Source organism: Petaurus breviceps, unplaced genomic scaffold, assembly GCF_028583685.1.
Source record: "Petaurus breviceps papuanus isolate PSGF00001 unplaced genomic scaffold, PetGlider_PUasm1.0 229, whole genome shotgun sequence".
NCBI lineage: Eukaryota > Metazoa > Chordata > Mammalia > Diprotodontia > Petauridae > Petaurus > Petaurus breviceps.
The window spans coordinates 38,262,385-38,287,593 of NW_027185903.1; the positions used below are offsets into that span (position 1 = coordinate 38,262,385).

A 25,209-nucleotide genomic window follows, 5' to 3' on the forward strand; every position below is an offset into this window, starting at 1 on the left:
CAGCTCTCAAAAGTCCTGGGCAATTCAAACTGGCCCTCAGCAATCCTCTCGGTCTCTCCCTGCCTCCAAGACGCTGCTTCCAAAAAGTTCTTCTGCCTCTCTCTTTGCTTGTGTCTCTCTAAGTTTACGTCACCAGCTCCTCCCAGTTCAGCCCTCTCTTTTCACATCAACAAGTCTGTCCCACAAGTGGGATTCACAAGCTCTGGGTTTTAACACAATCCCAAAACCAAGCCAATACAGGGGGATCTTTAAATTCCATTCCTATCACACAGGGCTTCGGTTTCTTCATCTTTAAAAGGTGGGGGTTGGACATAATGGCCTCTTCTTACTCTAACTCTTTGATTCTATGACTCTCTTATGCATGCTTGTGTCAGTCAGCAAGCCTTTCTGAAGTATCTGCTATCTGCTAGGCATTGTGCTAAGTGCAAAGGATACAGAGAATAGAAGTGGGAAAAACCCCAGGCGCAGCTCCCAAGCAGCTCACGGTCCAAGGAGGGAGACGGTATTCAAACCACTATGTACAAATAACACAGATGCAAGAGATTTCGGAGGTAGTCTCAGAGAAGGCACTAAGATTACAGAGGACTGGGAAAGGCTTCTTGCAGAATGTGCCACTCTAGCTGAGATTTGAAGGATGCCAAGGAATTGGAGATGAGGTGTTCCAGTGAGTGGAGGAACGCGTCTGAGTGAAAATGCTGAGTTGGGAAATGGAGGGTCTTGGGGAAGAGGCTGGTGTCACAAGAGGCAGAGTACATGCAGGGGAGTAAGTAGTACATGAACTTGTTCCCTATCCATAATTCTGAAAGGTAATTTCTATTTTTATTCCCTAATTTGTTTATGCTGTTATCCTTTATATCCAAGTCATGTATTCTTTTGGAACTTACCGTGTTATGCAGTCTGAGATTTTGGACTCTACCTAGTTTTCTCTCAAACTGTTTCCTGATTGTCCCAGCAGTTTTTGTTAAATAGTGAGTTCTTAGCCCAATATCAGAGTTAACAAATATTCGTTGATTAGTTTATCTATTGTGTTCTACTGTCTCTTGCCAAGCTTTCATAGAATTTCTCTACTCCCCCCATTTTCAAAAATAAAATTTTTTTACTGCTTTCTTTTACATCTCCAGAATTTCTCCTAGCACTCTAATGTTGTTCCCCTCTTGGAGAGCCATCTATAGAACACTTGTTTTTTTTTTTAATAGAAAAATAAGAAAAAGAAAATCAGCAAACTAATCAATACATGCAAAAAGCCTGGAAATAATATGCAATGTAACAGATTTATGGGCCTCTCCCTCTCTTTGGACAAGAGTGAAGTGGAGATGTCTTCTTATGTCTCTTTTTGGGGGCCATGCCTATTTTTTGTACTTTTGCAGCATTTGTTTTTACTTGTTTTGTGGTGGTTCTATTTACATTATTATATTATTGTATGTTACATTACATTATTATATGTTTTCATATATTATACATTTTCTACCATGGTAATATTCTATTGCATCTTTTTACCACATGTTCAGCCATTCCACAATTGATGAGCATCTTTTTGTTTCCCATTATTTACTACTTTGGAAAGTGCTGATATAAATATTTTGGTGTATAGGGGAATTTCTTCTTATCAAGTGACGTCCTTGGGGGAAATAGGTCTAATAGTGGAATCTCTGGGTTAAAAGGTATAGACATTTTTAGTCACTTTAATTAGTAAAATTCCAAATTGCTTTCCAAAAATGATTAAATGAACTTCTTTTTAATAGATGTTGCTTTGTAGACTGAAATTGTCTTCGTTGCTAAAGGCTTTGTTTATGCCCACATGAGCATTGCAAATTGAAGTAACCTGGAGTTTCAGAACTTGTTTCTTCAGACTCACAGTGAAACTAACTCTGCCAACCCTTTATTATCTTCTCCAAGAAGCTATGAGCTTCCTTTAGCTTAGTTTTCTTTGCCCTCTGGTTTCATTTATAGTAAGAATGTCAAGGGGTGGCCAGGTGGCTCAGCGAGTAAGGGCACCGGCTCCAGTGTCGGGATGACCTGGGGATTGAATCTGGGCTCAGATACTTAGCACTCACCCAGAAATAACTGGCCATGTAACCTTGAGCAAGTTACTTAACCCCGATTGCTTAAAAAAAAAAAAAAAAGAATGTCAGTACTGATGGGGTACAATATCAGCAGCAGCATATCAACTTCTTGTTGATAAGACTTTTGTTTTTGTCTTTATTTTTTTTGCTGTATCCTCAGTACCTCCAGAATAGACATTCACTAAGTGCTTATTGAATTGAATCCTACACACTGCTTAGTAGCTAAATTGTACTAAATTGATCTTCCTGCTATAAGAATTTGATCGTACCAGTCCACTGTTAACAAACCTTTACTATTTGTCCATTGCTTGCTGAATAAAAACTCCTTAGTCTAGTGTTAGAGGCCTTCAATACCTTTGCAGTTTTATCCCACAGAGCTCCCTCACATAGACTTTGCTCTAAAACCAGAATAACTTATCTGGCCATCCTCTCATGGGCACAAGTTTTTTTTTACTCCACACCTTTGTTCATGTCTGTTGATATTCTTGAAGGTCAAGCTCAGGTGTCACCTCTGGAAGTGATTCCTTATTCATCTTATCACACAGCAATTTCCATTCCTCTTAGGTACTTATATCCTAGTTTGTATTTATATTTTTCATTGCCCCCCACAAATTTAAGACTAAAAGTTAAAAGGAGTTTCTGATCTGTGTTGGTAGGAGTTTCCTTTTCCCTAAGGAATTCCCCACATAAAAGTCTGGACCAAAATAAACATTTTATCTCTGCCTACTAAATTATAAGTTCCTTGAGACAAGGATTCTTTTTTTTTACCTAGCATGCTTATGTCTTTGCATTACATGTAGTAGACATTTAATAATGATTGTTCAGTCAATGAATAAATAATGTAAATAGAAGCAGTTTCCACTTTCTACTACTTTAAATGTTGCTTGTTTAACTCTGATAAGTGTGATAAAGATATCTCTTAAATATATGGAAGGTTTTATTTCTAGAAAAGGTGATATAATTTGAAACAATTTAAATTGATTCTGATTTTCTTGTAGATTTTGCTGTGATAGGGGTTTAAGTTCCTGACCAAGAGTTTGGTGCCCAACCTCATACATAAATTACTATTAATCAACCATAAAGGATATGCCTTTATATATTGTACACATAAAGTTTTCCAAAGGTTATGTATTTTTAAATAAACCTTTATTGTCTGCTTTTTGTGTGGAGCACTATGCTGGCTTACTGCAGAAGATAAAGTTTAGATAAAATAGGACCTTTACTCTTAAGGAACTTACAGTCTAATGTGAAAATGAGATATCAACACTAGTAGACTGAATATACAATATTACATGTTAAGTGCACTGGAGGGTTACAAAACAAAGTGCTTTGTGAGGTCTTAGGGGAGGGAGGTCATTACCAGCTAAAGGGGATCAAGGAAGCTTTCTTGGAGAAGACAGTCTTTGCATCGGGCTTTTAAGGATGGATAAGAATTCAACAAATGAAGAAAGAGAGGAAGAACATGTTCTTTCTGCAGGCAGAGAGAACAGCCTGAACAAAGGCATGGTGACTGGAAAGCATAGTGTTTTCAGGATGGCAGAGAATTGCCCAATTTGACCGAGGGATAATAACATGAAAGGAGGTTACAAAAATGATGGTGTCAGGTTGTGTGGGTCCTTGGTGCCACGTCGACAATTTCAAGCTTTACTCAACAGTCAGTGGGGACCCCCCGAAAAGTATCTAGCAGAAAAATGGTATAACTAGATATGTGCAAAAAGATTATCCTGACAGCAGCACAGGAGGGGGCGGGAGAAGTGAGAGGGAGAATACTCTATTCTGTTCCCAAGGAGGAGTAGGGGGCCTGTTCTAGCACAGTTACAGGAGGAATAAGAGGAGCAGAGGAGGGGTTTTGTTTATATTGTCCAGACAAGATCTGGTGACTGATTGGTATGAGAGATGAGGGTAGATAAAAGAAGCTGAATAGGAATATGAGAGAGCAGGTGGACAGCGCCGCAGACAAATACAAACTAAGACTGTCAGATTTAGGAAGAAAAGATAATGAACTTGTTTTTAGACATGTTGAATTTGAGGTGCCATTGGATATCAAGATGGTGTTGTCATGTAAACAGTCTGCTCTGTAAAAAGGTCAACATGGAAACATGCGATCTGCGTAGAGGCGTCATACGTATCATTTGAACAGGGTGATATGGACCAGTCACACACACGTTATTTATGCTATCCTTTCAAGAACAACTGTGAAAAAATAATGCCAGAGATTATGGGGTCCAGAGCAAGCATTCAGAGACTCCCTAGAAGTGGTTTAGTTAGGATTTGGGGACTGGAAAACATCTACGTAGAATTTGGAGAGGCTTCCTGAAGTCTTGATTTGGGTGATAGGATCTCATGTACTGGGCTATAGAACCCAGCAGGCTTTGTGCTACCTGTTATAAATAATAAAAGTAATATTATGGGTACAGTAGGTAGAGAACTGTAAGTAAAGGAAGTTTTCCCTGACTTTAATGTGCTTCAACCATTTTTCTAATGGAAACTCTGTATGTGATTGTGATAGTAATGGCAATTAAAGATTCCCCTGTATTGGCTTGGTTTTCAAATTGATTGTGTTAAAACCCAGAGTTTGTTAATCCCACCTGTGGGATGGGCTTGTTGATGTGAAAAGAAAGTCCTGAACTGGGAGGAGCTGGTGATGTAGATTTGGAGAGACACTAGAGAGAGGCGGAAGATCTTTTTGGAAGCAGCACCTCGTGGGGAGAGAGAGAGGCTAAGAGAATTGCTGGTGGCCGCTTTGAATTGCCCTGGACTTTTGAGACCTGCCCCCTGAGCTGCCAAGGACTGAGGAGACATGGCTGTTTTGCTGGTACTTTGTTTGTCTGTTTTGATGTTATTTTGCCAGATTTGTCCACTGGTGAAAGACTGTCCTTTTGTTGAAGAAGTCCTGGAACCTGGCTGTTCACTAAGAAGGCCTGCGACTGTCCTGCAGACAGAGAGTGAATACTGTCCACTGGTGAGGGACAGTACTGTTGTTGCAGGGGTCTGGAGACTGTCCTGCAGACAGAGTGAATACTGTCCACTGGTGAAGGACAGTGCTGTTGTTGCAGGGGTCTGGGAGCCTTTCTGTTGGTTCAGAAGCCCTGAAGAAGGATTTTCTTGTTGTATGTTTACAGAAATCCTGGGAGAGGGCTTTGCTAATGTGTTCAGGGGTTCTAGGACTGTTCTACAGACAGAGGATAAATTCATGAAGGGACTGGCAATGTATCTTGTGGCTTTGCTAAGCCTTGTCTCCCCAGGAACTAAGATTGCTGAGAACTTGCCTCGTGTCAAGATGAAGAAAAGACCTCCATTTGGGTATTAGGTGCTGTGTTTAAACTTGATGTAACTCTGGGGTAGATTCAATTGTGATCCAGGGGTGGGGAACTTTTGACCTTATGTTTGGAAATGAATCTCCATTTGAGAAGAGGGGCTTTGTGGTGGACTTAATTAAGGTATAGCCTAGGGGTGGAGAAGTATTTAGAACAGAGACTTTGTAATTGATTGAATGATTGGAAGGTCCTGGGGTGGGGTAGTACTTGGAGATTATTTAATCACACTTAGTAAATGCTGTATTTTGAATGATGTCATGTTTTGATCTTCTCTGTTCTGGGTTTGTTACTGAATAAAATAGAGAGCACCTATGCTGGTATTTTGAACCTGGGAAGTTGCCTTTGCTTGGCATTATATTACAGTGATAAAACATAGTAGAGTCAGAGTTTAGCTCAGATACACTCAGATGTTGTATTCATTCTGTCTAAAGAGAGCGCCCTGTTAGATTGTGAAAGTTATATTTAAACTATTAAACATGCTTTTGAGTCCTTGTATATCATTTAAGACATAGATCCAAAGGGGTTCCCAGAAATAAAATTAAACTCTGTTCAAACAGGCATTCACTGACTCTGATTTGAAGGTCATGTACCTAGTGTTTTCTGATCAAAATATTCTTTGAGGCAGAGTCAAGATTGCGGAGTAGAAACAGGACTTCCGCAGGGTCCAGCTTTTCCACCTCCCCTAATTCATGTAAAAGCAGGACTCTGAACAAACTTTGGAGCTACAGAACCCACAAAATGACACAGAGAAGCTAACCTCCTGCTGAGGAGAGCCTGGCAGGCTGGCAACAAGCAGCCAGCAACGACCACAGGAGCTGGAGGTTTTAGCCCCAGGGCGGCCTGACCAGCCACCGGCTGGAGGGACTTCAGATCACCAGCAGCTGGGGCATTTCCAGAATTATCAACACATAGATATTAAGGGCAAAGTGAGAGGTCAGTGCAGTGTGGACTTTGGGATCCAGTAGTTGGGAGTGCGTCAGCCTCTTCGCCCTCGCTATTGAGGGGACCAAGTGACCAGTCTGAGGGGTAATCGCTCTTGCTTTAACCTTCTTGGATCTGGATTGCAGTCTAGGGTGGAGGTCCAGGGGTGTGTGATCAACTTGCCAGAGCGTGTGGAGGCTTCAGAGAGGGCACCCAACTAATATCTTCGGCAGCTGAGAAAACCCCAGCGTTTGGGACGAAGTTCCCTTGTCTGGTAGCAGAGTCCTACTATGGCAAAAAGTCAAGAAATTGAGTGGCAACATGACCAGGCAAAGGAAGCAAAGCAAACAGAAGAATCCAACATTATACTCCTATTTTGGGGACACAAAGGAGCAAAGCATGGAGCAGGAGGAAGACAGTGAAGTCAGAACTCCTGCACCAAAAGCTTCAAAGGAAAATACGAGCTGGTTGCAGGCCATAGAGGACCTTAAGAAGCAGATAAGAGAAGTAGAGGAAAAATTGGGAAGAGAAATGAGAACAATGCAAGAAAATTACAAAATGAGAGTTAATAGCCTGACAGAGGAAAATAACACCTTAAAAAATAGACTAACTCAAATGGCAAAAGAGGCTCAAAAAGGCAATGAGGAGAAGAATGCCTTAAAAAGCCAAATTTGGCCGATGGGAAAAGAATCTCAAAAGCTCAATGAAGAGAATCATTGCTTCAGAATAAGATTGGAACAAATGGAAGCTAATGACTTTATGAGAAATCAAGATGCTGTTAAATAGATCCAAACAAATGAAAGAAGAGAAGGCAATGTGAAATATCTCATGGGAAAAACCACTGACCTGGAAAATAGATCCAGGAGAGATAATTTAAAAATTATTGGACTACCTGAAAGCCATGAAAAAGAACCTAGAAATCATCCTCCAAGAAATTCTCAAGGAAAACTGCCCTGATGTTTTAGAATCAGAGGGCAAAATGGAGGTTGAAAGAATCCACTGATCACCTCCTGAAAAAGATCCCAAAAAGAAAACTCCTAGGAATATTATAGCCAGGTTCCGGAATTCCCAGATCAAGGAGAGAATATTAGAAGCAGCCAGGAAGAAACAATTTGAATATTGTGGAAACACAATCGGGATAACCCAGGATCTGGCAGCTTCTACACTGAGGAATGGAAGGGCTTGGAATATGGTATTCCGGAGGTCCAAGGAGCTGGGATTAAAACCAAGAGTCACCTACCCAGCAAAACTGAGTATCATGTTTCAGGGGAAAATATGGTCATTAGTGGAATAGAGGACTTTCAAGTATTCTTGATGAAAAAACCAGAGTTGAATAGAAAATTTGACATTCAGATACAAGAAGCATGAGAAGCTAAACAGGGAAAAGAAATCATAAGGAACTTATCAAAGTTGAACTATCAACATTCCTACATGGAAAAACGATAATTGTAACTGTTAAAACTTTTCTCAGTGTGAAAATAGTTGAAGGGAATAGAAATATATATATATATATATCAATCAGAGGGTATATGGTATATGAATACATATGTGAATGTGTGTGTATATATATATGTATATGTGTACAGGTATACATAGATAGAGGGCACAGGACCAATTTAATAGGAAGGGATAATACTTAAAACGTGAAATGAAGAGGTGAGAGAGGAATATAATGAGAGGAGATGGGGAGAGACAGAATGGGGTAAACTATCTCATATAGAAGAGGCAAGGGAAAATGGTTACAATGGAGGGGAAGAACCAATGGGGAAGTCTCCTTCCTTTTGGTCCCACCCCCTCCCACTGTAGGAGCACACCAGACTCAGCGGATGTAGCTCCAGAAACTTGGAGGAGTGCCCTTGAAAAGTAATATGGAGACCCACATACATTACAAGCAGGTGGAGAAAGAGACGAAAAAGGGACATTCTCCAGAGTATAGTGTCACCATGGCCAGCCACATGACTGATAGCCATCATCGATTCCTCCAGGTACTGATGTTTAGAGGAATAAGATTTGCAGCTGAGGCAAGATGGCTACATAGATTTTTCTGTGAGCAGCATAAAGTGTACTACGCCCACGAAAAGCTGGACAACTTGTCGGCATGATTAACACCTACCTCAATCCGATGTTCATGGAAAGGATGCTCCAAAGAGACCAGAAAGATGTTCTACGCCCTGGTGAATCTTGAAATAACAGAAGCTACCAAAGTGGCATCTGACTGAATGTGGCAGAAAATGAATTGGAATTATTTTTTAAAAACTATGGACTTGATTGTTGAATCAGAAAGTGGCTATGCGCCATTCACCAGTATTTTAAACCTGACCAACAAACTCCAGAGCAAAAAAATGAAGAAGGAGGAAGTGGAACAAGTGCTCCAGATGTTTGTTCAGGACAAGTGGTTTTCAGAAAGACATGGTGAATACACTTCACATACTCGCTACATCATGGAATTAGATCAGTATTTATGAGAGACATATCAAGATGTCAAAAAGTGCAACATCTGCCACGGCCTTGCCATTCAGGGCCAGTCCTATCAACTTGTGGAATTAAAATGCATTTACCTTGTGTTGCAAAGTATTTCAAATCTCAGCCTGAGCCACACTTGTCCTCATTGTAATGAAGTTTGGCCTTCTGTGACTTGAGATTTAGTTCGACCAGACTCCCATTTGCCATCAGATACCCCAAGAACACCTAGAAGAGTCTCATCTTCAGAAACAAAGTGATATCAACATTGAGTCAAGATTTTCTGCAGGGGTGTTAAACATTCAGATATGTTCAAAAGGATAAAATGTACTAAATGGTCCTATTTTGGGAGTGGCTAGGTGGTGCAATGAATAGAGCACCAGCCCTGGAGTCCAGAGGACCTGAGTTCAAATCCGACCTCAAACACTTAACACTTACTAGCCGTGTGACATTGGGCAAGTCACTGAACCCCAATTGCCCTGCCTTCTTCCTCCAAAAAGCAAAAAAAAAAAAAAAGTCCTCTTGAACGGATTAATCCATTTTTAACAATTTTATATCAATTAATCCTGCTTATTTGTATTGACTTGCTAATAATCTAAGTAAAATAATTTTAATGACAATGGAGGGGAAGAACAGGAAGGCAAAAAGGAAAAACCTTATTCTCATTGAATTTGGCTCAGGGAGGGAATGACATACACACTAAATAGGATATCTCACCCTATAAGAGAGTAGGGAGGAAGGGGATGAGGGGGGGATGATGGAAGGGAGGGCAGGCTGGGGGGAGGGAAGTTGGAAGCAACCACTTTTAAAAAGGGACAGGATCAAAGTGGAGAATAGAACAAGTGGGAGGTGGGATAGCGGGGAGGGAAATATAGTCAGTCTTTTACAGTATATCTACTATGGTAATGTTTTGCATAGCTACACATGTACAACCTATACTGAATTGCTTATCTTCCCAGTAAGGGTGGGTGACCAGGGAGGAAGGGAATGAATCTGGAATTCAAAGTTTTAAAATCAAATGTTTAATACATATATATATATATACACACATACTATTATTAATACTATTTTGCATGTAATTGGGAAATAAGAAATATAGGCACTGGGGCATAGAGATCCACTATGCCCTACTGGAAAAGTTGAAGGGGAAATGGGAGAAGATATGGAAGAGAGCAGATTGGAGGAGGGGATATCCTGTGAGACTGCTATTTTGGGGCAGTGGGTAGGGGAAAAACGGGGAGAAAATTTGTAACTCAAAATCTGGTGGAAATGAATGATGTAAACCAGAAGTTAATAAAGCATTTGAAAATATATATATATATATTCTTTGAAAATTAAGTTTAAATAATTTTAGCTAATGTTTTCAGGTCAAAAGTTAATTGAGGGAAGTGAAATCTGTGATCCTTGAAATTATAAGCCACAGAGTGTGTGTCTACAAAAGGAAGCAAAATATGTATCCTTAAAAGTTGGTTGAGGGTAGAGTCATTTAGGCCCTTTAGGATTCCAGGATTCTAATTTTTCTGCATTTTCCAAACACACATACCCCTCTGGGGCTTCATTGTCAGCAGAAGGCAGAAATGAGGTAAAGTGGTAAACTCCTCCTACTTCCTTGTGCAGTGAACCAAATGAAGTCCCAACCCCGTGATGAATGCTCTTTCACCTTTACATCTGCTGCTTTTCTTGTTACCACTCAGCTCTTACCTGAGCCTTAGGAGGACAGTATTCTGATTAAAGTAATTCTCATTAAGGTATAAACAAGATCAAATTTGCCGATTCAGCATATTTAAAATGCGATCTTGTTGTTTATTGCTAGAAAAATGCTAATTCATATAATGTTTCCTTGATCAACTCTCAGATTAGGAATATGTTATTTAAAGAATTGGAAAATACACAATTCCCCAAACAGAAATGTTATGCATTTATCAATATCCTTTGGAAGAATCAAATAAAATACTTTTAAAGATATTAATCATTCTTTTTATGTCATTTGTTATGTACAGGTCCAAAAATTTACAGTTTTAATTCAGCAACTGATTCTGGTGCACCAAATCTGGATAAATCTATCTTGAAAGTGAGTAGCAAATTTTTCAGTATTCTAAATTAAAATTTTTAATAATTTTCCCTTCCAAACTCATTAGTAAAGTACATTAGTATATGGTTTTAATTCTTCATGTTGTTTAAACTCTCCACTTAAATTCTATACCAATTCCTGATTGTGGCATTAAATTAACAGTAGATTTTCAAAGTCTGTATATACTGATGTAGCACAAATTCTGGCGAATCCTACAAAGATGGAAAGTTTTAAAGTCCTGATTCAACTCTTCATCTCCAGACCATTAAGTTGCTGAGATGCTTTTGTCTGTAGCCCATCATGAAACCATTTTACATATTAAAAGAATCATCTGTACTAAGGGAGATACTAACAGGAGGAAAACATTTTTCAGTCCTTGAAGGGAGTGCTTTCACATACCTTATACATATGACCCAGGGCATTCCATGGCCCCATGGACTCAGCTCCCTCTTTAAGCCTTTCCTAGGGATCCTCAGACATCCTGCTATACATAACCACTGGTGATCTTAATTTGGATCTCAGGTTAGGATTAAGAGGCAGTGCTCTATAGCAACCTGTATTGCCTTGGGGTGTTGTTTTGTTGTTGCTGTTATTATGTTTTTCTTTGCTGAAAAGATGAAAATTTTATCTGACTTCTCAATTTCAGTTGTGTCTTTGACTTCTAAAGCAAATTTACTGAATCTTGGTTCAGGCAGTGTGGTCTAGCAGTCTAAGCCCTGAACTGAACATCTTAGGACTTAGGTGGTTCTAGGTCTACTTATTCTGATTACCAGCCTTGTGAACTTGAACCTCAGTTTACTCATTTGTAAAATTACAATAAAACCTTACCCTCCATAACAAGATTGTTATAAGAATTAAATGAAATAATATTTGAAATGTGAAGTGGAACACTACAAAGCATGATAGAAATGTAAGGAATTAAGAACTCTGGTAGCAAAGCAAGACTAAATAACAATTCATTAACTATAACAAATTGGGGGAGGAAGACTAATGGTAAGCAGTAGACTAAAATAGATATACTGGCTGCCGTTCTTTTCATCCGTTTTTACATAGTGCTTCATTGTTTAAACATGCTTTCTTCATGTCAGAATGTTGGATTGGGTTATGAAAGTATTGTCATCCCCCTCTAACACATGAGAAAACTGAAATTTAAGAAAGAACAGTGGCCAGTAAGTGGCAGGGCTGACACAGACCCATGTTTTCCAATTCTAGCCCAGTCACCTTTAACTGACCCTGTCACCATCTTTCTTCTGTTGCTTTGTGTTCATGTGAATCTTAGAAACAACTTGAGCTCATTTGTTCTATCAGACTTGTAATGTGGGAAATAATAGACCATGAAAGCTGCTGATAGGAAGTAAGAGCAATATGGTAAATGTGATTGAGGATGAGTGAGGGTTTTAAGAACCAAATGACTTTAAATTTTTTTAATTTTATTAATATAATTGACTATGGCCTGATTTCTTTTTTTTTCTGCCTCATTTCTTTCAAGTCATGTCCCAAAGCCAATTTGTATGACTTAAAGTCCTGAAAGGTGCCCTTTTTTTGTTAGAATAATAGGGTTTTCCTACCATGTTTTAGATCATGTTGCCATCATTTTATCATAATGATACTATTATACTATCTAATGATACTACATATGATACTATCCCTCTTTTTTTTTTTTTTTTTTTTTTTTTTTTGGGCTTTTTGGAGGGGGGAAGGTAGGGGAATTGGAGTTAAGTGACTTGCCCAAGGGAACACGGCTAGTTTTTATGTTGTATCTGAGGTCAAATTTGAACTCAGGTCCTCCTGACTCCAGGGTCGGTGCTCTATTCACTTCGCCACCTAGCTGCCCCTATCCCTCTTTCTTTATGGTGTTACTTTTCTCTTAATGAGTGCTGTCACATACATAGTTGACTACATTAGTAACTTTTTTGGTTTTTGTGTACAGATCTGTGTTTTGTGGTAAAATGAAATCTACTATGGGATCTGGATTAATTTAGTTTGTTTTTTTATGTACCCATTTCTGTGACAGGTGGTAATTAACAGTAAACTGGAACAAAGAATTATTGGAGTAATCAATGAACATAAAAAGCAAAATAATGATAAGGGAATGATTTCTGGAAGACTTACTGCCAAAAAATTACAGGTATCTATAAAACTTTTGCTGTTTATATATTTTTGTAGATTATTGTTGTGGTTTTTTTACTTTTAATCTGCTATTCTATTTAATTCGGTCCATGAAATTTTCACAGTAAAGCCATAGAAGTTATTTAAACCCTTTGTAAAAATTAATGACAGTTTTTAAAGAGAGAAATCTAACTGCATGTGAGAACAGAATGGCATTTCTAGACTCCATTGGTATTTCACGGTCATATTCATTCAGCAGAGGTACTAATAATAGGCATTATAGATACAAAGTATGTGTGTCACTTGACTTTTTCCCCCATGAGTTCACATTCTAATTCGTGGGAAGGTACATATACAGAAATAATTGCATAAGTCTGGGACTGCTTATAAAGCTTTATCCAAATTCCTAGGGAGTCAGTCAACCAGTTCTGTGTTAGGTACTTTGCTGTAAACTCTGAGGCTACAAAGAAAAGGGAAAAACCTGTCTTCTGAAGGAGCTCTTAATCTGGGAGATGCAAAGAAGGTAAGTTAGAGCTAATAAACAAAGGGAAAGCTCTAGCATGAAGGGGGATCAGGAAAGGCTTCTTGTAGAAGAGAGGATTTTAGCTGGAACTTGAAGAAAGCCAGGGAGGCCTTGTAGTAGCAAGCACCCAGGGTCGCTGCCACCACAGGTTCTTGGATCTGCTTTGTTAAAGGAAAGCAACTCAAAATGGGTTAACAAGCTTACTTTAATCAGTCAAATATGTATCATTTACCTAGTTCAGGGGAAAAAGGTCAGCACCCCGAACTTCAGAGTATACAGACAGAATTATCAAGACAGAGAAACAGATCAAGTAGACAGGTTTCCAAGCTGTCCAACCATTACATCCATACCAAATTGAAACGTGGTATGAAACATGGTATGAAACATGGTACCAGGGGAAAAAACAGAGACTACAAGACTGACAAAGAAGACAAACATTTATTCACGAGTTCGAACCCGGGTCCAACCATACACTTAAGATGGAGGACCCCGAGTGTCTTCTCGGGCATTCTTTTATACAGTTCTTGGGGAGAGCGGGAAACACAAAGGTCAGGGATTGGGTGACAGACAAGTATGAGCTTTAGAGATAGTGGCTTGGCGCCAATTCTATAGGGGTCAGGGGGGATGGTCAAGATTCTTAAAGGTCACCAGGAAGTCAGGGTGAGGAAGGAATGTGCTGACATTCCTTCTAGAAAGAAGAACAAGTCTAACAAGTTTATTCCCTGGTATGAGTGGCCCTACCGGAATCAACATTTCTCCTTGCATTTCCTGATTTGGGAGGCCCCTTCTCACAAATCAACATCTAAGTTTTTCAGAGGGGGAGGGGGGTCTCAACAATGGCTTCCCAGAGTCTCATCTCATCAAATCACAGAACATTTCTCAAAGTAAGCCCTAAAACAAAGCCTCAAATCAGGATTTATATTAGCCTTTTCCTGGCTCAGAGAATGTAACAACCTTCTGGACCCACTGGCGAATCAAAAAGTATCTCCTGAAAAACAAGCCTCCCACCCCAGGCTCCAGGTGCACTTTAGCCTAGGGGCAGAGAAGATCTTTAAATTTGCATTTCTATTACAGGCCTGAGGCAGAGATGAGAAGAGAGTATTCCAGATATGAGGGACAGCTAGTAAAAATGCCTGGAGTCAGGAGACAAGAGTTATTTTATGCAAGGATTGGCAAAAAGCCCATTGTCACAGGATCTCCCAGAGTTTGTAAGGGATCTGGGGTAAGGAGTAGGCAATGAAGATGTAAAAAGACTAGAAAGATAGGAAGAGGCCAAGTTTTGAAGGACTTTGAATACTAAACAGGGTTTTATATTTAACCCTGAAGGACATAGGAAACCACTGGAGTTTACTGAGTGGGTGGTGACATGGTCAGATTTACCCTCTAGGAAGATCAATTTGAAAGCTGTGTGGAGGGTAGACTGTGGTTGGGAGAGATTTGAAGCAGGAAAGCCAACTAGCAGGCTTTGGCTCTTGTCCAGGCATGAGATGATAATGACCATTAGGGTGGTAGAAGTGTTAGAAGAGAGAAGGGGGTATATGTGAGAAATGTTATGGAGGTAGAATTGACAGACTGGATTAGGGAGGGATGTGTGAGAATGAGGGATCAAATATAATATGGGATCTGGGTTGCAAGCCTGGGTGACTGAGAGAATGATAGGACCATTGATAATAATCGGTAAGTTTAGAAGGAGGGAAGTAGGGGGGGGTAGGGGGAGTGGAGGTAATAAGTTCCATCATGGATATGTTGAGTTTAAGATGTCTATGGGGGGGGGAGGCGGGGGAGCAGTGCGACTAGGTGGCACAGTAAATAAGAGCACCAGCCTTGGAGTCAGGAGGACTTGAGTTCAAATCCAGTCTCAGACACTTAACACAAAACTAGCCATGTGACCTTGGGCAAATCAATTAACCCCAATTGCCCTGCCTTTCCCCTCCAAAAAAAAAAAAAAAAGATGTCTGTGGGACAGAAGTCCCACTTGAAGATGTGAGGCTGGAGGTTAGGGGAGAGGTTGGGGCTCGATAAGTAGAATCAGTAAATCATCAGCATAGGGATGATAATTGAATCCATGGGAGATGATGAAATTACCAAGAATAATAGCATATATGAACATGAGAAAAGGGCCTAAGACAGAACCTTGAGGAATACTCACAATTAGTAGGCTTGTCCAGGATGATGATCCAGAAGTTATCTGACAGGAGAAACAGGAGTGAGTAGTCTCATATAAACCTAGAGAGACCGATGTATCAGGGCCAAAAAGGTGATCAGCAGTGTCAGAGTTCACAAAGTATGAAGAGCTGGCTGAAAGGATGACTATTCTAAACAATTGTTCTGAAAAGGAGCCAAAGCTTGGGAGTGTGAACACCAGCTTGGTCCAGAACAACACTGATTGTCACAAACTTTAAAGAAAAACTTCTGATATGCAAAAGAAAATAAAAATTAAGGAAAAACTAATATTCTTTCCTCAAATCTGAGTTTTTCACCTTTTTTTTTCCTTTGTAGGATTTATATATGGCTCTGCAAGCATTTTCATTTAAAACAAAGGACATTGAGGAAGCCATGACAAATACTGTTTTATATGGAGGTGATCTTCATTCTGCCTTGGATTGGCTTTGTTTAAATCTTCCAGATGGTAAGCAAAATGGTTTTGAATACTTATGGCCTTTGAGCATTTTCTGCCGCTTACATGAAATTTGTAACAAATTCTTCATTGGTATTTGACAGCTTAAGCCCTTTAAAGGCAGTCCTTTATTTTTTTTTTTTATGGACAGAAATTTTCCTGCTTTTTCTCTGTTCATTTAAGTAATCAATGTAATAATGAACTAATTTACTTTTATATGTTTTGATAATATTTAATGATAATATGTGCTTTAAAAAAATCCTTCAATAAAACATTTTTCTCATATCTGCAGTTCTAAAATATTGTTTCATTCTTCTGTTGCCAAGTATTAGAAGTGATATCTTAAAAATAAAGAAAAGGTCAAATTTAAGATACATAGAAATTAAAGTTCTAGTGTCTGATAGCATCTTTTTTTATTAAATTGATAGGGTCATGGATCCACCACTGAATGGCCTATTAAAAGGTTTGGAAAACTAATATGCAGAACAGTCTCATTACCAGCAGATGTCAGTATTTGCTACATTTTGAGAGTACTGCAATATATTTTACCTGTAACTACCAAAATATAAGTTAAGACCTAAATGAAAGTCATTTAAAGTTACACCTTTGTTTTGAGTCCATTGAAACATGTAAATTTAGGGTGGTCCTACTAATTTTGGTCTTACTTTCTATTTGCTTTTGCTAGAACTCTGTTTGCTCATGTGGTTGCTTTCCCCAATACCAGCTGCATTAATGAAAAAGCAGTTGATTTCTCTCGTGAAGTTATCACTTCCAACCTTAATATAGAATTGGTATCAAATGACAGGCACAATAACAGAAGAAGCAGCTGGCACAACTGTTGATTTGGTATCCCTTATCCTAGAAATAAAACACATTGTGATTCAGGTTATAGGATTAGAAAAATACTGTTTATCTTTTTTAATTCCATCTCCATGTTTCCTCTAGCATAAATTCCTCTTTTTGTCATTTGTCACCCTTCACGTTCTGACCTGAGCCTATTTTTCCAATCTCATTAGGTTTTTTGCTCCCTTTGACTCCTTCTTAATCTAGCCACACTAGCCTCCTGCCGTTCCTTGTACACCGCTCTCCTTTGCAGAAGCTATCTGCTGTGCCTTGAAGGTCCCTCCTTCCCCTGTCTCTTAGAAATCCCAGAGTCCTCCGAGTTCCTGTGTGAGGGCTTTCCTTATTCTCCTAGCTACTAGTATGTGGTCCTTAGGTTACTAATGTATATAATGTTTACTTATGTATTTAATATTTATTCATGAGTATATATTGTTTTCTATAATAGAACGTAAGACTCTTGAAGGGAGGGCTCATTTCATTTCTGACTTTGTAGCCCTAGTGCTTAGAATGTGTAAAAGGCATTTATCAAGTACCTATGTGTCAGGCATTGCAGACCAAAGTGAAACAGTGCTTGCCTTCCCCAAAGAGCTTATAGTCTATCATGGGTGGGCAGCCATATATGCGCAGAGTAAACACAAGGTAGGGGTAGGGGGAGATGCACCAGCAATTGGGGAGATCAGGAAAGTCTTCATGAATCAGTCAGAGTTAGGCATTGGAACTGAGCTTTAAGGGCAGCTGGGCATTCTGAGAAGTGGAGAGATGGGAGGAGTGTATTGGGGAGCATAGGGTATAGCTTGTGTGAAGATACAAAAGCCAGGAAACGGATGAGGAAGGTGTGCCATGGAAAGAAGGACAAAAAGGCCAGTTTGGCTGGACCTGGGAATGATGTGGGTATTAAAGCTGGAAAAACAGGTTGGACCAAATTGTAAATGTTGAACAAAGGAGTTTGTATTTGATCCTGGAGATCCCTGGATGGAACCACTGGAGTTTCTTGAGACATAAACATTGCCAATAATTTGAGTGACAAAAAAAAATTGAAACAGGCAAAGGAGAGGTGCTAAAACAGATTTAAGTGAAATTTGTGGTATTTGGGTGGAGATTAGAAGAAAGTCTGCATTAATTGAGATGAAGAGATTCATAGCCAAAATTAAGATTGAGCTGTGGCAAAAAGAAAGAGTAGCATTTCAGAGAGACAATCAAAAGGATTTGGTATACATACAGAGAAAGAGAAATATAAATTACATTATGTCTGCCAAGTTTTTAGAATTCTTGACTAGCAACTGCCACCCCAGAATCATTGAATTTTAAAGCCTGAAGGGACCTAGACAACATTTAGTCCAATTCCTTACCCCCCCCCCTTTTTTTTTAATGTGAGGAAACTGAAGCCCAGAGAAATACAGTGACTGGTCCGGGTCATGCAGTTAATAAGTTTTCAAACCCCATTATGACAAAATCCACAGAGTATGTACAAATTTAATGATTTTACTAGAATTTTGCAAAAATTGTTTCAAAACAAGTGGGGGTATGATGATTTTTTTTAGTCATACAAACGTTTTTGGCATAACAGTATTTGATCTGTAGTGTTTGGGAAAGTTTGAAATATAAAAAGAAAAGTTTTTTTTTTACCCTTTGATAACTTCAGGGTCTTCTTTGTATATATAATTTTGTTTTGTTTTGCATTAATTGCTTTCCTTTTCAAGATTCCCTTCCTGAAGGATTTAGTCAGGAGTTTGAAGAACAGCAACCTAAAAGCAGGCCAAAATTTCAATCTCCTCAAATACGGGCTATGACTCCACCTCCTCAGCCACCTAGTACTAAAAAAAGGGAAGATGAACCTGAAGTTAAGGTAACTTTAGAAATTAACAATTTAAACTTGTTTTAAAAAAAAGTCAAATTTATGTGCATTATAACTATTTGTAATAGAAAACAAATCTTGATTGGTTATTACTTTTTTCTTTTTGTGTCTCCTTCCCCGTACCCCCCACCCTCCCTCCAAGCTACTCCCCAACCCATTTCTAATGGAAATAGGCACACACACACCTCTTCAGGTGTATGGCTTTGGACAAGTCTGTTCATTTCTCTGGGACAGTTTGTTCATCTGTAAAGAAATTGGACTAAATGACCTCTGAAGTCTCTTCTAGTTCTAAATCTGTGTTCCTGTAATCCTACTTTTGATTTTCTCCAAACGTGGAATTCTCAGGGAAATGTTAAATTTTATTAACATTTGGTAAAACCTTGACTTAATACAGCCATTTTGGAAAAGAGTTTGGAATTCTGTAAATAAGTGACTAAAAGGTCCATACCCTTTGACCTAGTAGGCTCCTTCCCTCAAGGAGGGCATTGATAAGAACAAAGTCTCCATATAAACCAAGATGTTTATAGCAACATTTATTTGTGTTAGCAAAGAATTAGAAACAAAGTAGATGCTCATTGACTGAGGATGGCTAAACCACATGAATGGAGGAATAATGCTGTGCTGTAAAAGACAGATAAGATGAATACAGAGAAGCCTAGAAGGATTTGCATGATCTGATGTAAAATGAAGTACAACTAAGAAAATTACACAATGAGTACAACAATTAGTGTAAACAATTGGGTCCTCAGCAAATAATCAAAAGTGAATGTTGCAGAATTACCAAGAATAGTCATGGCTCCAAAGAAAAGACATGAGATGATGTCCATCCCATTCCTTTGCAGAGATGGGAGAAGTCCATTGGGTTTGAACACTGCATATATTTTCAGGCTTTTAGATGCATTGATCAGTTTTGCAGATTTTTTTTTTTTGAAAAAAAATTTAATATGCACTGTGTCTCTGGGAAATGGCAGGGGAAGAAATTCTGGTGGTGTAAAAAATATAGTAAAATATATTTTTAAAATTCATTTTACATTTGTTGAGCCTTAGGCACTCTTCATATCTTTTTTTTTTTTTTTTGCTTTTTGGAGGGCATTTGGGGTTAAGTGACTTGCCCAAGTTCATATGGCTAATTTTTTTGTGTTGTGTCTGAAGCTGGATTTGAACTCAGGTCCTCCTGACTCCAGGGCCAGTGCAGTCTCTATTCACTGCACCACCTAGCCGCCCCACTCTTCATATATTTTAAGTTTTATTTGTTAAATCAAGAAATAATCACTTTTAAATTTTATTTTCTTCCATTATGTTGATATTATAAAGATTTTCACTTCTTTTTTCTGATATTTACTCTCTTTTCCTAGCCAAAAAATGTAGAAAAGGACAAAGAGGTGAATATGAAAGAATGGATTTTGCAGTATGCTGAACAGCAGAGTCAAGAAGAAAAGACTGAGAATTCTAAAAGTTTAGAAGAAGAAGAAAAATTTGATCCTGTAAGTTAGAGATTTGTGACAGGTTTTATTTTGAAAGATAATTAATTGACAAATATTTGAGTGGTTCCTGTATAGAAAGCTCCATGCTAAATTCTTTGGGGAAATGGAAAGCATTATTAGCGATATCCCTGCTCTTGGAGTCCTTCAGTTTTATCCACATAGCTATCCTTCCGTCAACAAAAGATTACTTAAAATCCAAAGCAGTATGTGGTTACCATAGGAGCTCAGAGGAGGAAAAGATTGCTTCTGCCAGAATGGTTAGAGACAACTTAACAGGTAATAAGAATTTAGAACAACATGAATTCAGAGACACAGCTATACATGTGTTATCTTTTAAGAACACTAAATAGATCAGCTTGCCTGTGGAAGATTTGTGTTCAGAAAATGAAGTTTGAAATGTTCATTTTAATAAGATATATTTGCCTTTGAAGGACAGGTTAGCAGTTTAGAATATCTATTGTAAACTATTGAGAGCTCTTGGAGGCTTTTGAGCAGAGAAAAGTGGTGTTTCAGAAATAACAATTTATTGGCATCATATGGAGTAGATTGGTGAGCTAAGAGATTATAGCTAAGGAGACCTTTAAGGAGGCTATTGATAGGCCCAGTGGGATTTAAGCAACTACACTAAGGTGTTCTGACAAGTGGGAACGGAGAAAAAGAGAGTGATGGGTGGGAAAAATAGAGAAGCAGAAATTAAGATGGGCTACCACATTGTCCTGTAGGTGGGAGGGGTTGAGGACCTGGGGGTTCAGAGAGTGAGGTTAACATTGACAAATTAGGAAATTGGGACAAGGAACCGCTACCAGAAGGAGGTTGGTAAATTTGGTTTTAGATATTAAATTTGTTATAAAACTGTCTAAGTTGTTGGGAAAATAGTATTAGAACTGATTGCTTTGTCTTCTCTCCCTTTCAAGGGAATTATGTCAGATCATGAAGCACTCTTATTTAGTATGAGAGAAAATGAATATTTAAAAACTAAGACCTTGTGAGAGCTTTCCCTTTGGGTAGATTGGAGTCACAGGCCCCCCTGAGGGAGAAGCCAATAGGATGGTCACTGAGGAGCTGTGGATTTTGTGGGGGTGGTTTGTTTTGGGGCAGCTGCCTCAGATATTATCAACGAAATTCACATAAATGGGACTAGTGGTTTGACTAAATGACCTGTGATGTCCTTTTCAACTTTCTAGTCCTGTGATAGACTTTTGGGGGTAGGTTAGTAGGGCTAAATGAGGTTGTTTTTCTTTAATTAAACCTTGTAAGGAGCAATGTGGCCTGCTCTGTAGAGCTGGTCTTGGAGTCAAGAAGAATTGTATTTAAATCCTGCCTTTGACACTTGTGTGACCATGGATAAATCACTTAACCTCTCTAAGCCTCAGTGTCTTTATCTGTAAAATGGGACAATAACACCTATAGAGCTGACCTTATAAGATTGTTATGAAGCATACATTTGATAATGTTTTGGAAATTTGTGAGTGTTTCATATTTATAAATTAGTAGTATTAGTTGTAAAGTTTCATTTAACCAACCTCAGTGATGGAGGAAGTATTCCACATAAATTTTCTACTTAACTGAAACTCCTTTAACACTAAAAAAGTTTATTTTTGCCTTGCCAATAAATAGTGCTATCTTCCCTGTTGCAAGGCAAACCAGACCAAAGACCAAAATGTAGAGGTACTTCTCCCCACTTCACAGCCTTTCCTTGGAGACATAGAGGGATCTCCAGGTGAGCTCTAGTCTAACTTTTAGCACAGTACTTGGCTTTTAGGAAGCACTTCATCTTGTTCACTTTGAGTTTCTGAAGGCAACTCTTTGAAACAATGCCAGGGGGTGGCTAGGTGGCACAGTGAATAGAGCACCAGCCTTGGATTCAGGAGGACCTGAGTTCAAATTTGACCTCAGACACGTAACATAAAAACTAGCCATGTGACGGTGGGCAAATCACTTAACCTCAGTTGCCCTCAAAAAAAAACAAACAATGCCAGCAGCCTTCTGCTCTGATTTCTGCAACATCAGCCTTTTTGTGCAAGCCTTCTCAGTCCTAATATTTCTGAACTGGAGACTAAACTATGGGACCTCCCTTGGCTTGTGTTCTAACTTAAGTTTCGTGAAGCACCTGAAACTACCTCATGTTAAAGTACATGAGTACATCATGGAGGCTGAAGCCCCACCTCCAGGCCACTGATCAAGTTGCAGCACCCCAGGAAGCTTTTTGTACATCATCTTTGACACCAGGTAGAATATCTATTCAGTGACCTATAGAGCTTCCTGGAGAGCCTTGAACTGTTGTCCTGCTATCTGCCACAGACCTCATCATATCTGACCCAAAGTACCATAGACTACCAGTCTCATAAAACTGGATTTCTAGAACGATAGCCTGGCAGGTAGCCTCAGCCACATTGATGAATCAAAGTATGGTAGAGAATAAGCTTGAGAACACCCAGATATACTGCCCGCTCTGTCTCTGCATCATCCTTCCTTAACTCCTTTTTTTCTCATCTGTTTGGTAGCCCCCAATCTAGCAAGGGACTGAAGGTTCTGCAGTTACAATAGCATTGCATACTGCCCCACCCTGGTTCCCTCCTCCATCTACCAGACATTCTCTCAGATGCTGCCAGAAATAAACCATTTGTACTGTCCACAGGCCAGCCTCCCTTTGAGTGTACTCATTTCCCTGGGTTTGACATGGCTGACTACCTTAACTTGTGGTAGGCCACTGACCACCAAAGATGGGGAATATCTCATGTTCCTGTGATAATGATTATTATCATTTGGTTTCTCTTTTAGAAAAAAAAGCCCCACTTTTTTATTATAAATTTAACCATCAAGTTCAAATAAACATGGAAAAAAAGGAGTAAGTCAAAAAGCTGAACTTACTTTAAGTTGTAGTCATTTTACATAGTCCCAGTTCTCCTAACCTCATATCCCTTATCTTTCCATATTTCCTTGTTTCTTTTTATACATACACACTCTCTGATTCAGTTCAGTTACATAAATATTCCTTGATTTATTGTTATTATTAGACATGTTGTTAAGTTTTTTTGCTATTAGAAAGAAAATTATTAATATTTTTGTACTAAGAAAAGGTTGAGTTGTTTTTAATTTTTATTTTAATGATCGTTGATAAAAATCTTTCAAATTAGATTGCATACTTCCTTGGCTTTTTAATGGGACATATAGAATATAATTTAAACTTACTTGGTGCCTCAGTCAAAATTTTAAATATCAGTTGTACTTTGATATATTGAGTGAGTCTTTAAGGAATATTGAAATATATAGGACTATTTGCCCCTGCACTGAGTAGTCACAGAATGTTTCTAACTCTAGCAGCACCCTTTCTCCTCTTAATCTGCTGTGATTTATAGGGGAAACCACTAGTTAAATCAGTAAGCTTAATTCTGCTTATAGCTCTAGGCCTTTTCTTGATTAAGGCTGGTTTAGTGCCTGTACGCAAGAGTAAGATACTTGGATGGATTTTGTAACCATGTGTCTGCTATATGGTGGGGGGGATGAAAAGATAAGACATAGTTCCTGCCTTCCGGAAACTTATGTGCTAGCAGAGTAATAAAAAATACATATATGTATAACAACAATATAAAATAGATGATGACAAGTAAGTTCTTTTCACAATCTAAGGCTGTGTCATTTCTTACTGGAGAATCAGGAAAGGCTTTGTGGAGAAGTGACATCTGAGCCTGCATCTTAAAAGATGGGTAGAATTTGAGCAAGCGAGTATAGAGTAGGAAAGCAGCACAAGCCCTGGAAAATGATATAGACAAAAGTACAGAAAAATGTCACAGGATGTTGATGATGGGATGGTGAGTAGACTAGTTGTTGTTTTTTTTTTAAAGCAATCAGGGTTAAGTAATTTGCTCAAGGTTACACGGCCAGTTATTTCTGGGTGTGGTGCTGAGTGTCTGAGCCCAGGATTCAATCTCCAGGTCATCCTGACACTGGAGCCGGTGCTCTTACTCACTGAGCCACCTGGCCACCTCTAGGAGAATAGTTTTGATGGATTATAGAATCTTTGGAGGGAAGAAGGATGAGAAAAGGCTAGGAAGGTAGAATAATAGACCCTGAATAATATGCTGATATGTTTAATTTTATGGGGTAGGTAAGAGGAACATTGAAGGCTAAGCACACTGACCAGGCTGGGCCCAAGTGGGATGTAGATGGCCATACCGTGTTTCCCCGATAATAAGACCTATCCCGAAAATAAGCCCTCCCCTTACTGTGTAAGATTCCTCTAAAATAAGCCCTATTGAGATTGCTACTGTAGTGAAGGTGATCCCTTTCGCTACACGCTACATTACGGTACCCTCTGTATGCACCGTCCCCCCCCCCCCCCCGTGAAACGCACGCCGTGCTCTGAGCTGCATCCAATCAGAGCTGCAGCAGTGAGCGCGTCATCCTGTTCTTCCCCAGTGATTTGCTTATTGAATAAAGGTACATTTTTTTGTTCACATTTACCTGTTTATTAAAATTGCTGTCAATGTTCATTAAAATAAGCCCTCCCCTGAAAATAAGCCCCCTGGTGTTTTTCTGTCCAAAAAAATAATAAGACAGTGTCTTATTATTGGGGAAACACGGTAGTAGATTAGTCACCTGGAGACCAATCTTAGAGGGCATGAGACTTCTAATGACTACAGATGTGATAAGCATCTAACCCTCATCCTGATTTCCTCCCTTTAAGAGCTTCTGTACATAAGACATATCTCCACATAAGATAGAGATAGCTTCTCTAGACAATGATAGTACTTTCCACCTGCCCCTTCTTTGAGGTATAAGGTCCACACAGCACCAGAGAAGAGCAGGAGGCTCTGCCCTTATTCACTGTTTTGGGTAATACTGAATCTTTCCAGGTTACCACAGCCTGCTACATACAGGCTCTGAGTTCAAGAATCTAGGGGGTGGGGGCAGCTCGGTGGCACAGTGAATAGCACTGACCCTGG

At 39.1% G+C, this 25,209-nt stretch overlaps 1 protein-coding gene and 1 pseudogene across 3 annotated transcripts in view; both read left to right on the forward strand.

Annotated features, from left to right (window-relative positions):
• DHX29 (DExH-box helicase 29) overlaps positions 1-25,209 on the forward strand; it is a 68,707-nt gene that overhangs the window by 4,858 nt on the left and 38,640 nt on the right. For 2 of the 3 annotated variants that reach the window (XM_069096504.1, XM_069096505.1), the window contains exons 2-6: positions 10,762-10,832; positions 12,847-12,960; positions 15,964-16,093; positions 18,625-18,770; positions 20,135-20,263. In XM_069096504.1, coding sequence (XP_068952605.1) covers positions 10,762-10,832; positions 12,847-12,960; positions 15,964-16,093; positions 18,625-18,770; positions 20,135-20,263 — 590 coding nt within the window. Of the gene's footprint in view, positions 1-10,761; positions 10,833-12,846; positions 12,961-13,333; positions 13,465-15,963; positions 16,094-18,624; positions 18,771-20,134; positions 20,264-25,209 lie in introns of those variants that run through there. The other variant, XM_069096506.1, reaches the window with a different exon arrangement.
• Positions 3,823-9,304, forward strand: LOC138167526 (non-structural maintenance of chromosomes element 1 homolog pseudogene; annotated as a pseudogene).